The following is a 15,927-nucleotide window of genomic DNA, read 5'->3' as shown; positions in this document are numbered from 1 at the left end:
GGCTGATGTGGAAGGCTTGCTTGACTGCTGAGCCTCGCGCATTTTTCTATCACAATGTTCTTTAATAAGGACTCAAACCATCCTGCAAATATCTCCTAAACCGACGCACCCTTTCAAAATTAAAGTCGTACTTTATCATTACTCATTCGGTTTCGATTGTTATCCTTTTTTCTTCCAATTGCATCAGCTCTTCATCTGTCAGTTCTTGGTGAGGGGATGCCAAAACCTCTTCAACATCATGTTCATCAGCTTCCACAAGCCAAACTCACTTTGTCCTTACTTCGTTCACCATGATCAAAACGCTTAATTATGTCTAGTTTTACCGTAAGTGTAACATCCTTACGAGCTCTTTCAGGGTTTTCCGATACCATAGAACTCATCTTGCAAACAGCTGCTCACAGGCACGTGTTAAAGCAATGCCGTTCCAAATCCGGGGGAGAGCGGTTGCTCGGGGCGCGCTCTGCCTTTTATCGCCCACTGATTTTTTCGCGCGCTGAATTTTTTTTTGTAACAGTGAAAACACCTTCTGAAGTGAAAACAGGGTACTAATGTAGGTCTTTCGTAACAGTGAGGTTTCGTAAAGCGCATGTTCGAAAAGCGGGGGACACCTGTATTAGAGAAATTAAAATCTCTTTAACTACTGCTACCTTACTCTGTTTACAACTAGCTGCATCACTGTACATATTGTCTCCAATTCCCGCTGACTACCTGGGTGCTGTTATGTGTTCCCACAAGAGTGACCAGCCCCTTTCTCATTTCTACCCATATGGCTTTCCTGGATATCCTCTAAGAATAACCTCTCCACGGACCATTTTTCTGTCATCTTTAATAAAGAAGGCAACACAGTAGTGTAGCAGTTAGCATGATACTATTACAGCTCAGTGTGTCAGAGTTTGGAGTTCAGTTCTGGTGTCATCTGTAAGGAATATGTACATCCTCCCTGTGGAACTTGGGTTTATTCTGGGTGCTCCAGTTTCCTTCCACAGTATAAAGACATACTGGGTAGGTTAATTAGTCATTATAAATTGTCTTGTGATTAGGTTAAGGTTACATCAGGGTTGTTGGGGACTGCTGGGCAGTGTGGCTCAAGGGGCTGGAGGGCCCACTCTGCACTGTATCGCAAAATAAATAAACACTTCTCCTCTCTTATCTGCATCTCTGTAATGCTTGTAGTATCTGTATCCTGGAATATTGAGCTGTCAGTCCTGCCTTTTCTTTAGATATGTTTCTATTATGGCTATGATATTCTCAGTCTCCAGAATCAATTCATGCCATGAGTTCATCCAGTTTACCTGTCAAGCCTCTTGCATTATTATAAATGCAGTTTAAACAAATGGCCTTTCCTTTCCTATTACTGTGCTCCTATCTATCCTGATTAATAACAGCTGCATTATCCTCCCATGATTTCTCATCAGCCACTCTATTGCTCAGGGCCCCACGCCCCTGCCTCCTGAGCAGCACGAGTTAACAGGTACAGCAAAATAAACAAGTTTAATGGCTAGTGGGGTTCTTTCTATTAAATTATGGCATTTTATTTATTGTCTAAATTAATTAAAATATTCATGTTGTCTTTGATTTAATTTCATTTGGAAATATATAATTCCTGACAACCACTAATATCAGGTTGGAATTTTTAAAAATATTTTTAAAAAATATTTTCAGACCAGTGTGTGCAGATAATTAAGTTTCACTACGGGTTGCTAGAAAAGCTTTGACACTGGAGCTCTCTCTGTTATAACTCCCTCCCCAGACCCAGTGGAAGATTGCTGTAGTCAGTTCCAGAATATTGTTACTAGGTTGAAACTAAAGTACAAATCCCTTTCTATGGATCACAAAACCACAATAGACATTTCAATTGCCAACCAAATTAGATTTTATTTTAAGTAGTCATAAAGTCTGATGCAATGTGCGTATGCAGTGGCAAAGATCTTGCCCAGTAATTGAGAGCAACTGCAAATGCTGGAAATCAGTAATAAAGACAAGAAATATTGGAGGTAAGTAATTCAGTGAGCTTCTGTGGAAAGAGAAATAAAGTTATCATTTTGTTTTGATGTCTTTTCATCAGAATTGAATTTTCTGTTTTAATTATTTTTAAAAAAATTTTTCATCTGTTTTATTTGGACACTGAATTTAGCTATTTATGTGAGAAAATGCCCTTGTTAATCAGGTCTTTATAATGATCTATAATAATTAATTTTACTAAAGTGTCAGATAAGGGGTTTAAACTACTTTTGCTAATAAAGTAATATTCATTTTCTGCAATGGATATCCTGCTACAACCATACTGAGCGCAGCCAAAACTTGAACCTGCTCTGCAGTAGGTAAATTTTGTTGTTTTGTAATAGCTTGTATATAGATTTCAAATGCTGTAATCACTTACCTTGATAACTTCTGCAAAAGTAAAGTAACTCAAACCCAAAAATAATCAACAGTTGCAGATTCGCCAACAGCAAATAAAAAATGTCAGTTTCAGAGAGCTGTGGACTTTGACCCCAAGATCCCTCTGTACATCAGTGCTGTTAAGGATCCTACCAGTAACCGCATACTACTTGTTTTTGACATCCCAAAGTGCAACACTACATATCTGCCTGGATTAAGTTCTATCTCAAACAAGAGAAAGTCTCTCTCACTGAATTCCTCTCCCACTGCTCTCCCTCTCTGATCACTGCTGCGCTCCAACTCTTCGACCTACTACCTTGCATTTATTCCTCCCCTCCCCCCACCTTCTTACTCTGACTTCTCTTTTTATAGTCCTGATGAAGAATTTTGGCCCAAAACGTTGACTTCACTCTTTTCCATAGGTGCTGCCTGGCCTGCCGAGTTCCTCCAGCATTTTGTGTGTATTACTTTGATTTCCAGCATCTGCAGGTTTTTTCGACATTTTGGCTGAGACCCTTCGTCAGGACTAACTGAAGGAAGAGCTAGTAAGAGATTTGAAAGTGGGAGGGGGAGAGGGAGATCCAAAATGATAGGAGAAGACAGGAGGGGGAGGGATGGAGCCAAGAGCTGGACAAGTGATTGGCAAAGGGGATATGAGAGGATCATGGGACAGGAGGCCCAGGGAGAAGGAAAAGGGGGAGGGGGGGAAAACCCAGAGGATGGGCAAGGGGTATAGTCAGAGGGACAGAGGGAGAAAAAGGAGAGAGAGAGAAAGAATGTGTGTATATAAATAAATAACGGATGCGGTACGAGGGGGAGGTGGGGCATTAGCAGAAGTTAGAGAAGTCAATGTTCATGCCATCAGGTTGGAGGCTACCCAGACAGAGTATAAGGTGTTGTTCCTTCAACCTGAGTGTGGCTTCATCTTGACAGTAGAGGACGCCATGGATAGACATATCAGAATGGGAATGGGATGTGGAATTAAAATGTGTGGCCACTGGGAGGTCCTGCTTTCTCTGATGGACAGAGCGTAGGTGTTCAGCCAACATTGCATTTACTTTTCTTACCACCAACTCAGTCTGCAAGTTAACCTGCTCTTGGGCCTGAACACTCTAATCTGACCTAAAGTTCACCCCAGTACTTACTAGGAGAACCAGATCCCCTAGCATCTCAGAGATTCATAACATTTCATCATTTCAAAATTATCCTTTCTTAAATAAATTCTTTCTGCCAAAATGGAATACCCTGTAGTAGCTAAGGTTTTAAAAACTGGACACATTCTACACCAGACATCTAGTAATTCAAACAATGAAACAACTTGAAGGGCTATGTGGCCAGTTAACAATTATAAAACTCTATAAGAGTGATCAGGGATAAACCCACGTGCTCACACACTTATCTTTTTGATACATGTCATATGGTAAATATACAGTGGGCAGTACAGAAGCATAGTGGTTAGTGCAATGCTTTCCGGTCCAGACAATCTGGGTTCAATTCCCGCCACGATCTGTAAAGAGTTTGTATGTTCTTCCGGTGATTCCGTGGGTTTCTTCCTTTTGGTAGGTTAATTGGTCACTGTAAATTGTCCTGTGATTAGGCTTGGATTAAATCAGGGGATTGATGGGCCACACAACCTGAAGGGCTGGGAGGGCCTCTTCCGTGCTGTAGTAAAATAAATAAATAAATTTATTAGGTACAGTGAAAATGCCTTGCTACTGAGAGGGGTCAGAGGAGAATGGTCAGACTGGTTCAAGCAGACAGGAAGGCAACAGTGGTGTGTAGAAGAGTACTTCTGAATGTACAACATGTTGTACCTTGAGGTGGGCTGCAACAGCAGAAGACCACACTGGAGTCCATTCCTGTACCTAATAAAGTGGCCACTGAGTGCACATACCAGCTACATATTTGATATGTCAGTTACAGTATCCTAAATAACTAACATCATTTAAAAGTAAGGTCTTCTTCCTCTTTTAATTGTAAAAACTCAGTAAAAATGGTGACCTTGCAAATTACATTATATATTTTGAGATGTTTAAGTTTTATGAGTGACAAAAAAGTATTTATTTATAAAATACCCCTATGGAGAAAATGCCTCCAAAAATCCACCGCTGTTGAGAGCCCCCTGCACCTTAGAAGGGAAGTATTCAAAACTGATAAAAGGTGGTACTCAACTTTTCCAAAATGGTCATTATTGGCAAAGTCACCATTATTTATCCTTAACTGCCTCTGGGAAGGTGAATGAGCCAATTCCTTGAATTCTTTCTGACTGCCTTTGGGCAAGCATTTCTGGAATTTAGACCCAGTGATGACGAAAGAACAATGATTACTTCTTATTTATGAAGGTATGTTATCTGGAGAGGAAGCTGTAGATGGTATTTTCACGTGCTTGCTGCTCTTTATCCTTCCTGGTGCTGGACGTTGTGGATTTGAGTGTCACTGTCAGAATGGCCTAAGTAACAGATGTACTATTTGTGATGGCAATAGTGGGAGTGGCCGTTTAGGATTATAAATGAATTGCTGATCCAGTAGGCTACGCTGTCTTCGATATACCCCTTATGAAGTCTACTAGAGCTACATTTGATCAGGTGAACAGTGAACATTCCATTATATCCCCAACTTGCACCTTATATACCTGAACTATTAGAAACCGTGAACAACAGGAATTCTGCAGATGCTGGAAATTCAAGCAACACACATCAAAGTTGTTGGTGAATGCAGCAGGCCAGGCAGCATCTCTAGGAAGAGGTACAGTCGACGTTTCAGGCCGAGACCCTTCGTCAGGACTAACTGAAGGAAGAGTTAGTAAGAGATTTGAAAGTGGGAGGGGAGGGGGAGGGGCTCCATCCCTCCCCCTCCTGTCTTCTCCTATCATTTTGAAAAAGCCTCTGGGCCCAACATATTATTCTCCGTAATTTCCGCCACCTCCAACGGGATCCCACCACTAAGCACATCTTTCCCTCCCCCCCCCCCGCTTTCCGCTGGGATCGCTCCCTACGCGACTCCCTTGTCTATTCGTCCCCCCCATCCCTCCCCACCGATCTCCCTCCGGGCACTTATCCTTGTAAGCAGAACAAGTGCTACCCATGTCCTTACACTTCCTCCCTTACCACCATTCAGGGCCCCACACAGTCCTTCCAGGTGAGGCGACACTTCACCTGTGAGTCGGCTGGGGTGACATACTGCGTCCGGTGCTCCCGATGTAGCCTTTCTATATGTTGGTGAGACCCGACGCAGACTGTGAGATCGTTTTGCTGAACACCAACGCTCTGTCCGCCAGAGAAAGCAGGATCTCCCAGTGGCCACATATTTTAATTCCACATCCCATTCCCATTCTGACATGTTTATCCACGGCCTCCTCTACTGTAAAGATGAAGCCACACTCAGGTTGGAGGAACAACACCTTATATTCTGTCTGGGTAGCCTCCAACCTGATGGCAGAACATTGACTTCTCTAACTTCCGCTAATGCCCCACCTCCCCCTTGTACCCCATCCATTATTTATCTATATACACACATTCTTTCTCTCTCTCTCTCTTCCCCCTTTTTCTCCCTCTGTCTATACCCCTTGCCCATCCTCTGGGTTCCCCCACTCCCCCTTTTCCTTCTCCCTGGGCCTCCTGTCCCATGATCCTCTCGTATCCCCTTTTGCCAATCACCTGTCCAGCTCTTGGCTCCATCCCTCCCCCTCCTGTCTTCTCCTATGATTTTGGACCTCCCCCTCCCCCTCCCCCTCCCACTTTCAAATCTCTTACTAGCTCTTCCTTCAGTTAGTCCTGATGAAGGGTCTCGGCCTGAAACGTCAACTGTACCTCTTCCTAGAGTTGCTGCCTGGCCTGCTGCGTTCACCAGCAACTTTGATGTGTGTTGCTTGAATTTTCAGCATCTGCAGAATTCCTTGAGTTTACATCTGCAGGTTTTTTCTTGTTTGTGATCGACTGCTCCTTTGCGAAGTCTTTTCTAGGGATGCCCACCTTGAAGAAGTTTTAATCTTCCCTGTGATGGGAGTTCAGTGAAACCCTTTCTCACTGCTCCCCCTCAGTGATCACTGTTGTCCTCCAACTCTTCAACCTACGACCTTGTTCTTCTTCCTGCACTCCTCCTACCTTCTTACTCTGATTTCTTATCTGTTTTTTCCCAGTCCTGATGAAGGGTTTTGGTTCAAAATGTTGACTGTTTACTCTTTTCTGTTAATGCTGCTAGCCTGCTGAGTTCCTCCAGCATTTTGTGTGTACTACTTTAAGTTCCATCTCCTACTTCTTCACTCATACTTGTAACTGATCTATATCTTGCTGAATTCTTTGACAACCTTCATCGTTTGAAATTCCACCAATTTTAGTGTTGTCTGCAAACTTACCAACCCCATTTAGGACTTTGTTCAAATCATTTTATATATCATAAACAACAGAAGTCTCAGCTCTGATCCCTGTGGAGCACCACTGGTTACAGGCCTCCAACCAGAAAAGCACCTTCGCAAGTACCTTCTGTCTTCTGCAGGCAGGCCAATTCTGAACCCAAACTATCAAGTCGCCATGGATCCCATGAATCTTGCTCTCCTGATCAGTCTACCATGAGGAACATTGTCAAATGCCATACCAATGTCCTTGTAGACAATATCCACTGCCTCATCACCTTCTTCAGTTCCTCAAAACAAAAACTTCATTAAAAGTTTGGAAGACATGACTTATCTTGCACTGTCTGTAATTAGCTCAAGATTTTCTTACAGCTCATAAATCCTGTCCTTCAGAATCCTCTCCAATAGCTTCCTTACTACTGACATGAGGCTTACTTGTCTATAATTCAATGGATTTATCCCTGTTTTCCTTTTTAAGCAAATACGGGCTATTCTCCAGTCCTTGGGGACCTTGCCTATTGCTAGAGAAGATACAAAGGTCCCGACATTCTTCTCTCTTAAGAACCTGGGATAGATGCTATCAGGCCCTGAGGGCTTATTCACCATAATACTCCACAAAATACCCAACACCGCCTCATTCTTGATCTCAAAATATCCTAGTATATTCCACACTTATGTCATGGTCCTCAATTCCCATCTGTTTAGTGAGTGCAGAGTACTGGTTATGAACATTGCCCATGTCCTTTAACTTCAAGTGTGAATTATCTCCGCTATCCTTGAGTACTCCTACCCTTTCCCCACTTATCCTCTTGTTTTTAATGTGTGTATAAAATACTATGGTTTTTCTTTAACACTACTTGCCAAGGACATTTCAGAATCAGACTTAATATCACCAGCATGTGTCATGAAGTTTGTTGTCTTTGCAACAGCAGTACAATGCAATTGCATAATAATAGAAAAAAGAAACTGAATTACAGTAAAAAAATATACACATATACACAATATGTGCATGTGTGTGTATATCTATATACAGGTACACATACACGCTACTTAATTTCTATTTTTGCACTGCTTATTTAATTTAATTTTATATATAGTTAAATAAGAAGTGCAAAAATAGTAATTTAAAAAGTAGTGAGGTTGTGTTCATGGGTTCAACGTCCATTCAGAAATCGGATGACAGAGGGGAGGAAACTGTTCCTGAATCATTGAGTGTGTGCCTTCAGGCTTCTGTACCTCCTCCCTGACAGTAGCAATGAGTACAAGGCATGACGTGGGTGCTGTGGGTCCTTAATGATGGACACCACCTTTTTGAGACATCACTCCTTGAAGATGTCCTGGATACTACGGAAGCTAGTGCCCATGATGGAGCTGACTAAGTTTCTAACTCTCTGCAGCTTATTTCGTGCCTTTTTGTAGCTGCATTGATATGTGCCATCAGAAAGGAGTTACAAGAGCCTTAGATATCATACCACCAGGTTCAGGAACAGTTATTACCCTTCAACCATCAGGCTCCTGAACCAATGTGAACAACTTCACTCAGAACACTCACTGAACATAACCTATGGACTTACTTTCAAGGACTCTGCAACTCATGTTTTCTGTATTATTTAGTTACTTTATTATTATCACAGTTTGTCTTTTGCACATTGGTTGCTTGTTAGACTTTGTGTGTAGTATTTCACTGATTCTATTGTATTTCTTTGTTCTACTGTGAATGCCCACGAGAAAATAAATCTCAGGGTAGTATTTGGTGATATATGCATATTTTGATAATAAATTTACTTGGAATTTTTGAAATTTTTGTCCTGTGAAATTAAAGTTGACATATTTTCCTAAGCTTAAAATAAACTGGGATTTTGAGTAGAAGGGCTTGTTACTGAAGCTGCACTCATTCAGTCAAAAGGGACATTTTTAAAATTCTGCTTTACAGATGCTGGAAAGACTATTCAGAGTAGAGAAGGAAATTACCTGCCTTAGGACATCAGGTTTTCCACTTGTTTTAGTAATCATGGTGTTTATTTTTCTAATTTTGCTAGACAATTAAAATCTATTGAAAAAAATCAATAGTTCCTTCACAGAAACAAAGTGTCAATGACCTGTTTAAATTCTAGACTAGCCACTTTAAACACTTGCAGGTACTTCACTCTAGTGATCTTTATCAATAATTGATCAATGAAATCAAAAGATCAGACAACTTCTTTGTGTCATTCAAATAATTTTGTATTCAGTGACGTAAATGATAGGGTTAAAAATTAGTAGGATAACTGCTCTCAACTTCCTTATTTCTTTGTGAAATAGAAAGAAGCTTTTTGGCCTATTAAGTTTATACTAGCTCTTAGAGCAATCCTATCAATCCTTGTATCTCTTTCTGGTTACTCATTTCAGAGTTTGATTATCTAATAAAAGTTCACCGAGGGTACTATAAAACACTTACAATGTTGCTCATTAAGCAGACTTTATAACTGTATAAAACACTTCAGTCTGCTTTTGGATCATATATTGATTTATTTGTTAATGTGTAGTTTTATTGTAAAAACAAGCAAACCTGAAAACTCTCTTTGTCTTTATATTTGACTACCGGTTGTTTCCTGAGTGGCACATTGTGAACAAAGATCAATAATGTAGATAATCTCTCTCAGTTGCTGTCATTCAAGAGTGCTGTGACCGAACTATACTAGGAGATTGTGTATTTAATATAGAAATTAAAGCTATAATGGAAAAATAATATAATTTAATAATAATATAAATAATATAACTAACTGTAACAAAAACCAATTTCCAATGGGATCAATAAGGTATGCCTATGACTATTTAAAATAATTTATATATTTAAAATATAATAAAAAGTGTAATTAACAAAAATGTTTAATCAACAAGCTGATTCCCTAGAATATGGCTTGCAATTTTGCATTGCTCCTTGCATCTATAATTTCAGCTCACATTGTTCATTTCTATCTGTGGCATTATGTGTCGTTCTATGTGGTGATTTTGTCAGAGATTGGCATTTGTTTTTTTCTTGCAAAATGAAGTTCCCTGAAAATATATTTTTTCTGTTTTAAAGGAGGGAAATCTTTAAGGAAAATACTTTTCAGATCATTCAAGTAAAAGGGGAGTGTTTATGGGGAAATGTATTAGCTACAGATGATAAATGTTTGCATAATAATAGTGTTTGCATGTTAATGTTCTCTCATAGTATTCATTGTGCAATGAGCCCTTAATTGAACTCTCCAATCCGGGTGCCAGTGGATCTCTCTTTTATGTGACAAGTGATGATGAATTTATTATAAAGACTGTGATAAACAAAGAAGCAGAATTTCTGCAAAAGTTGCTTCCAGGTTATTACATGGTGAGTGATTTTATTACGTCCATCTCTCTTCTACTTTTCTTTTGAAAACATTAGTTCTTCCTGGAATATTGATCCACACCTGTCTGTTGGCCTCTGCTGGCCTCTTATACTTTTTATAAGTAGCTATTCATATGAGGGTGGAAATGGTAAATGCTGGCAAATTAACACCACCTTTAGGTGGCAACTGTCACCCAGTTATTTCAGGGGAAGCACATTATATTTAATGTTCATGCATTTTCCCATTTCACTTGGAGATTCCAAACATCTGTAAAATTGTATCCTATTTGATTTAATTTCTTGGTATTTTAAACTGCTTTTGTTTAGTGCTTCCAGTTCTTTTGTTAGATGAGTGCTTGGAAAACACTTTCTCTGTTTTCTTCCAGAACCTGAATCAGAACCCAAGAACACTCTTGCCAAAGTTTTATGGACTCTACTGTGTTCAGTCTGGTGGCAAAAACATTCGAGTGGCAGTGATGAATAATGTGTTGCCTCGAGTAGTGAAGATGCACCTAAAGTATGATTTAAAAGGTTCAACCTATAAACGGAGGGCTTCAAAAAAAGAACGTGAGAAGTCCAAACCAACATTTAAAGACTTGGACTTCATGCAGGATTTCTCAGATGGATTGTTACTAGATGCAGACACGAACTGTGCACTGATTAAAACCCTGCAGAGAGATTGTCTGGTAAGAAGAGAGTCATGGGTATCCATTTAGAAGGAAAATAGTTTAAGAAAATGGCAGTAATGATATTCTGGTCTTGGCATACTGCTTGGGGGAGAAAAAGCACAGGAAAGTGATTTGGACAGTAACTTGCTTTTGTATGTGTTCGTAAGACTATAAGACATGAGAGCAGAATCGGGCCATTCAGCCCATCAAGTCCACTCCATTATTTCATCATGGCTGATCCCTGATCCCAGATGCCATTCAGCCCCATACATCTACCCTCTCACCATATCCCTTGATGCCCCAACCCATCAGGAATCTATCAACTTCCACTTTGAATATACCAGGGACTTGGCCTTCACCATGGTCTGTGGCAGACAATTCCAAAGATTTACCACTCTTTGGGTTAAAAAAAAATTCCTCCTTACTTCTGTTCTAAAAGGTCTCCCCTCAGTTTTGAAGCTATACCTTCTAGTTCTGGATATCCCCACCAGGGGAAACATCCTCTCCAAATCCATCTTATCTCGACCTTTCAACATTTGGTAGATTTCAATGAAATCCCTACGCATTCTTCTAAATTTCAGTGAGTACAGGCACGAAGCTGCCAAATGCTCCTCATGTTAACCCTTACATTTCTAGAATCATCCCCGTGAACCTCCTCTGGATTCTCCCCAATGACAATACATCCTTTCCGAGATAAGGGGCCCAAAACTTCTGACGATACACGTGTGGCCTGAAAAAGTGTCTTATAAAGTTTCAGCATTATCTTCCTGTTTTTATATTCTATTGCCCTTGAAATAAATGCCAACATCGCATTAGCCTTCTTTACCACAGACTCAACGTATGAAATAACCTTCTGGGTGTCTTGCATGAGGACTCTTTAAGTACCTTTGCACATCCAAAGTTTGAATTTTCTCCCCATTTAGATAATAGTCTGGACTATTGTTCCTTTTACCAAAAGGCCTTATCATACATTTTCCCAACACTCCCCACCAGCCTCCGGGTCCAACATATTATTCTCCGTAACTTCCGCCACCTCCAACGGGATCCCACCACTAAGCATATCTTTCCCTCCCCCCCTCTCTCTGCATTCCGCAGGGATCGCTCCCTACACAACTCCCTTGTCCATTCGTCCCCCCCATCCCTCCCCACTGATCTCCCTCCTGGCACTTATCCGTGTAAGCGGAACAAGTGCTACACATGCCCTTACACTTCCTCCCTTACCACCATTCAGGGCCCCAAACAGTCCTTCCAGGTGAGGCATCACTTCACCTGTGAGTCGACTGGGGTGATATACTGCGTCCGGTGCTCCCGATGTGGCCTTTTATATATTGGTGAGACCCGACGCAGACTGGGAGACCGCTTTGCTGAACATCTACGCTCTGTCCGCCAGAGAAAACAGGATCTCCCACTGGCCACACATTTTAATTCCACATCCCATTCCCATTCTGACATGTCTATCCACGGCCTCCTCTACTGTAAAGATGAAGCCACACTCAGGTTGGAGGAACAACACCTTATATTCCGTATGGGTAGCCTCCAACCTGATGGCATGAACATTGACTTCTCTAACTTCCGTTAGGCCCCACCTCCCCCTCATACCCCATCTGTTACTCTTTTTTATGCACACATTCTTTCTCTCACTCTCCTTTTTCTCCCTCTGTCCCTCTGAATATACCTCTTGCCCATCCTCTGGGTCACCCCCCCCCCGGTCTTTCTTCCCGGACCTCCTGTCCCATGATCCTCTCGTATTCCCTTCTGCCTATCACCTGTCCAGCTCTCGGCTCCATCCCTCCCCCTCCTGTCTTCTCCTATCATTTTGCATCTCCCCCTCCCCCTCCAGCTTTCAAATCCCTTACTCACTCTTCCTTCAGTTAGTCCTGACGAAGGGTCTCGGCCTGAAACGTCGACTGCGCCTCTTCCTATAGATGCTGCCTGGCCTGCTGCGTTCACCAGCAACTTTGATGTGTGTTGCTTGAATTTCCAGCATCTGCAGAATTCCTGTTGTTTGACTGTATTCAATCTGCCACTTTTTTGCCCATTCTTCTAATTTGTCTAAGTCCTGCAATCGCATTGCTTCCTCAGCACTACCTACCCCTCCACCTATCTTCATGTCATCTGCAAACTTTGCCACAAAGCCATCATCTGAGGCTCCTTATCAAAAGCCTTCTGAAAATCTAAGTAAATGACATCCACTGCTTCTCCTTTGTCCATCCTGCTTGTTACTTCCTCAACTAACAATTTTTTCAAGCAAGATTTCCCTTCACAGAAACCATGCTGACTTTGACTTGTTTTATCATTAGTCTCCAAGTACAGTTATTCCCCGAGTTACGAACGTCCAACTTATGGACAACTCGTACTTATGAACGGACTGCCATAAAGCCTATTATATTAAAAATTCGTCGGCTCGAGGAAGGAGAACGCTGTCCACCATTTTAAGTCGGATCACGTTGCCGTTAATACTGTGTTGAGTGTGTAACTTTGTATTGGGCTTAAATTTTTCTTAGCAAGATTCACCCTGACCCCCTTTTCCATTCAGCACCACCCCCACTTGTCCCATTTAACCTGTCTCAGTGCGGGTGGACTTTAGGACCTGGGGGAGCTCAGGACCCGCCGCCTGCGGCTGCTGCTGAATCCACAGTATTTCTGTTCCGTTGACAGATGCGGTAAACGACTTAAAATTATGGATCGATAATTCCCATCTCGTGTTTATTTCACTCTGTGATGAAGAACTTGTTGCGAGTAGGGGTTGGTTCAATCGTTTCAAAGTGAGGGCAAATTTACATCATATTAAAGTGCAAGGTGAAGCAGCGAGTGCCGGTGTAAGTGCTGCGAGTGGTTTTCCTGAAATGTTGAAAAAAATTATTGAGGACGGAGGTTATTTGTCAGACCAAATATTTAATGTAGACGAGACTGGCTTATGCCTGAAAGGACCTACATTTTGAAAGAGGAAAAAAGAGCACCAGGGCGTAAGGCATCGACGGATAGGCTAACCTGTCCCGACTTGCGTACAAATCCGACTTAAAGACAGACTTAGGAACGGAACTCGTTCGTAACCCGGAGACTGCCTGTACTCCAAAAGCTCGTCCTTAATAATAGACTCCAACACTTTCCCAATCACTGAGGTTAGGCTAACTGGTCTGTAATTTCCTCCCTTTTGTTTTCCTCCCTTCTTAAAGAGTGGAGTGATATTTGCATTTTTCCAGTCCTCCAGGACGACGCCAGAATCAAGTGATTCTTGAAAGATCATGACCAATGCACCCATTATCTCTTCAGCAACCTCTTGCAAGACTTTGGGATGTAGTTCAGCTAGTCCAGTTGACTTATCCACCTTAAGACCTTTCAGTTTGCCTGCACTTTTTCCTTTGTAATAGCAATGGCACTCACTCCTCCTGATACTCGTGGACCTCTAGCATTACAGACAGTGTCTTCCACAATAAAGACTGAAGCAAAGTACTTATTTAAGTTCATCTGCCATTTCTTTGTCCCCCCCATTAGTACCTCACCAGCACATTTTCCAGTGCTCCATTGCCAACTCTCAACTCCTTTTTATTCTTTATATAACTAAATAAACTTTTAGTATCCTGCTTTATATTATCAGCTAGGTTGCCCTCATATTTCATCTTTTCCCTTATCGCTTTTTTAGTTGCCTTTTGTTGGATTTTAAAAACTTCCCAATCATCCAACTTCCCACTCATTTTTGCTACCTTGTATGCTTTTTCCTTGGCTTTTATGCACTCCCTAACTTCTGTTGTCAGCCATTGTTGCCTAGTCCTGTCATCCAAGAACAACTACTTCTGTTGGACATATCTATCCTGTACCTTCTGAACTATCCCAAAAACTTCAGCCTCCTCTGTTCTGCCATCATCCCCGCCAGTAGCCCCCTCCAATCCACCTAGACAAGCTCCTCTCTCATGCATCTGTAATTCTCTTTTTTCCCATTGCAATACTGATACATCTAATTTGTATTTCTCCCTCTCAAAATGCAGTATGAATTCAATCATATTATGATCACTGCCTCCTAAGGGCTCCTTTATGTTAAGCAACTAATAAAATCTGGGTTATTACATAACACCCACTCTGAGATGGTTTTTCCCCTAATAGGCTCACGCACAAGCTGGTCTAAAAAGCCATCTCGTAAGCATTCAACAAATTCCCAACACCAGCCTGATTTTCCCAATCCCCTTGCATATTGAAGTCCTCCATTAAAATTGTAACTTTACCCTTATTACATGACCTTTCCAGCTCCCTTTAAAATCTCAGCCTCACATCTTGGCTACTATTTACAGGCCTATATATGACTCCCATAATGTTTTTTTTTTATCCTTGCGGTTTCTTGACTCCACCCAAAAAGATTCGATGTTCTCTGATCCTATTTCATCTCTTTCTGAAGATGTAATTCCATCTCTTACCAATAGAGCCACATCACCGCCTTTGCTTTCCTGCCTGACCTTTCGATACAAAGTGTATCCTTTGATGCTAAACTCCTAACAATGACCTTCTTTTAGCCATGACTCAGCGATGCCCACAATGTCATACCGACCAGTCTCTAATTGCACCACAAATTTGTCCACCTTATTACAAATGTTATGTGTGTTTAAATATAGCACCTTCAGTTCTGCATTCTTCACCCTTATGAATTTTGCCTCTGTGGTGCAACTTAACTCTTTGTTCTGTCTGCAGTTGTATCCAATCATTAGCTTGTCCTTCCTTACATTCATGTTACACCCATCATCTATTTGCAAACCTGCTGGCTCATGCTCAGCTCTACCATACTGGTTCCCACCTGCCTGCCATATTAATTTAAACCCCACTCCCAACAGCTCTAGCAAACCTGCCTGCAAGGATATTGGTCCCCATCGGATTCAAGTGCAACCCCATCCCTTTTGTACAAGTCACACCTGCCCCAGAAGATGACCCAATGATCCAGAAATCTGAATCCTTGTCCCTGCTCCCAATCCTTCTGCCACACATTCATCCACCACCACATTCTATTCCTACCATCACTGTGCGCGGCACAGACAGCAATCCCGAGATTACTACCCTTGTGGCCCTGCTTCTCAGTTTCCTTCCTAATTCCCTGTATTCAGGACCTCCTCCCTTTTTCTACCTGTGTTGTTGGTACTACGATTTTTGGCTGCTCACCCTCCCTTTTCAGAATATTGTGGACGCATTCAGAAACATCA

The 15,927-nt window shown here is 41.6% G+C and overlaps 1 protein-coding gene across 3 annotated transcripts in view; it reads left to right on the top strand.

Moving 5' to 3' along the window:
• The window catches only part of LOC134337531 (phosphatidylinositol 4-phosphate 5-kinase type-1 gamma-like), a 184,547-nt gene that overhangs the window by 84,890 nt on the left and 83,730 nt on the right, over nucleotides 1-15,927 (top strand). For all 3 annotated transcript variants that reach the window (XM_063032622.1, XM_063032620.1, XM_063032621.1), the window contains exons 6-7: nucleotides 9,927-10,079; nucleotides 10,463-10,762. In XM_063032622.1, the coding sequence (XP_062888692.1) occupies nucleotides 9,927-10,079; nucleotides 10,463-10,762 (453 nt within the window). The remainder of the gene's footprint in view (nucleotides 1-9,926; nucleotides 10,080-10,462; nucleotides 10,763-15,927) is intronic.

Source organism: Mobula hypostoma, chromosome 24 (genome assembly GCF_963921235.1).
Source record: "Mobula hypostoma chromosome 24, sMobHyp1.1, whole genome shotgun sequence".
Taxonomy (NCBI): domain Eukaryota; kingdom Metazoa; phylum Chordata; class Chondrichthyes; order Myliobatiformes; family Myliobatidae; genus Mobula; species Mobula hypostoma.
Note: the sequence above shows the minus strand (reverse complement) of the source record. Positions and strands in the feature narration are given on the sequence as shown.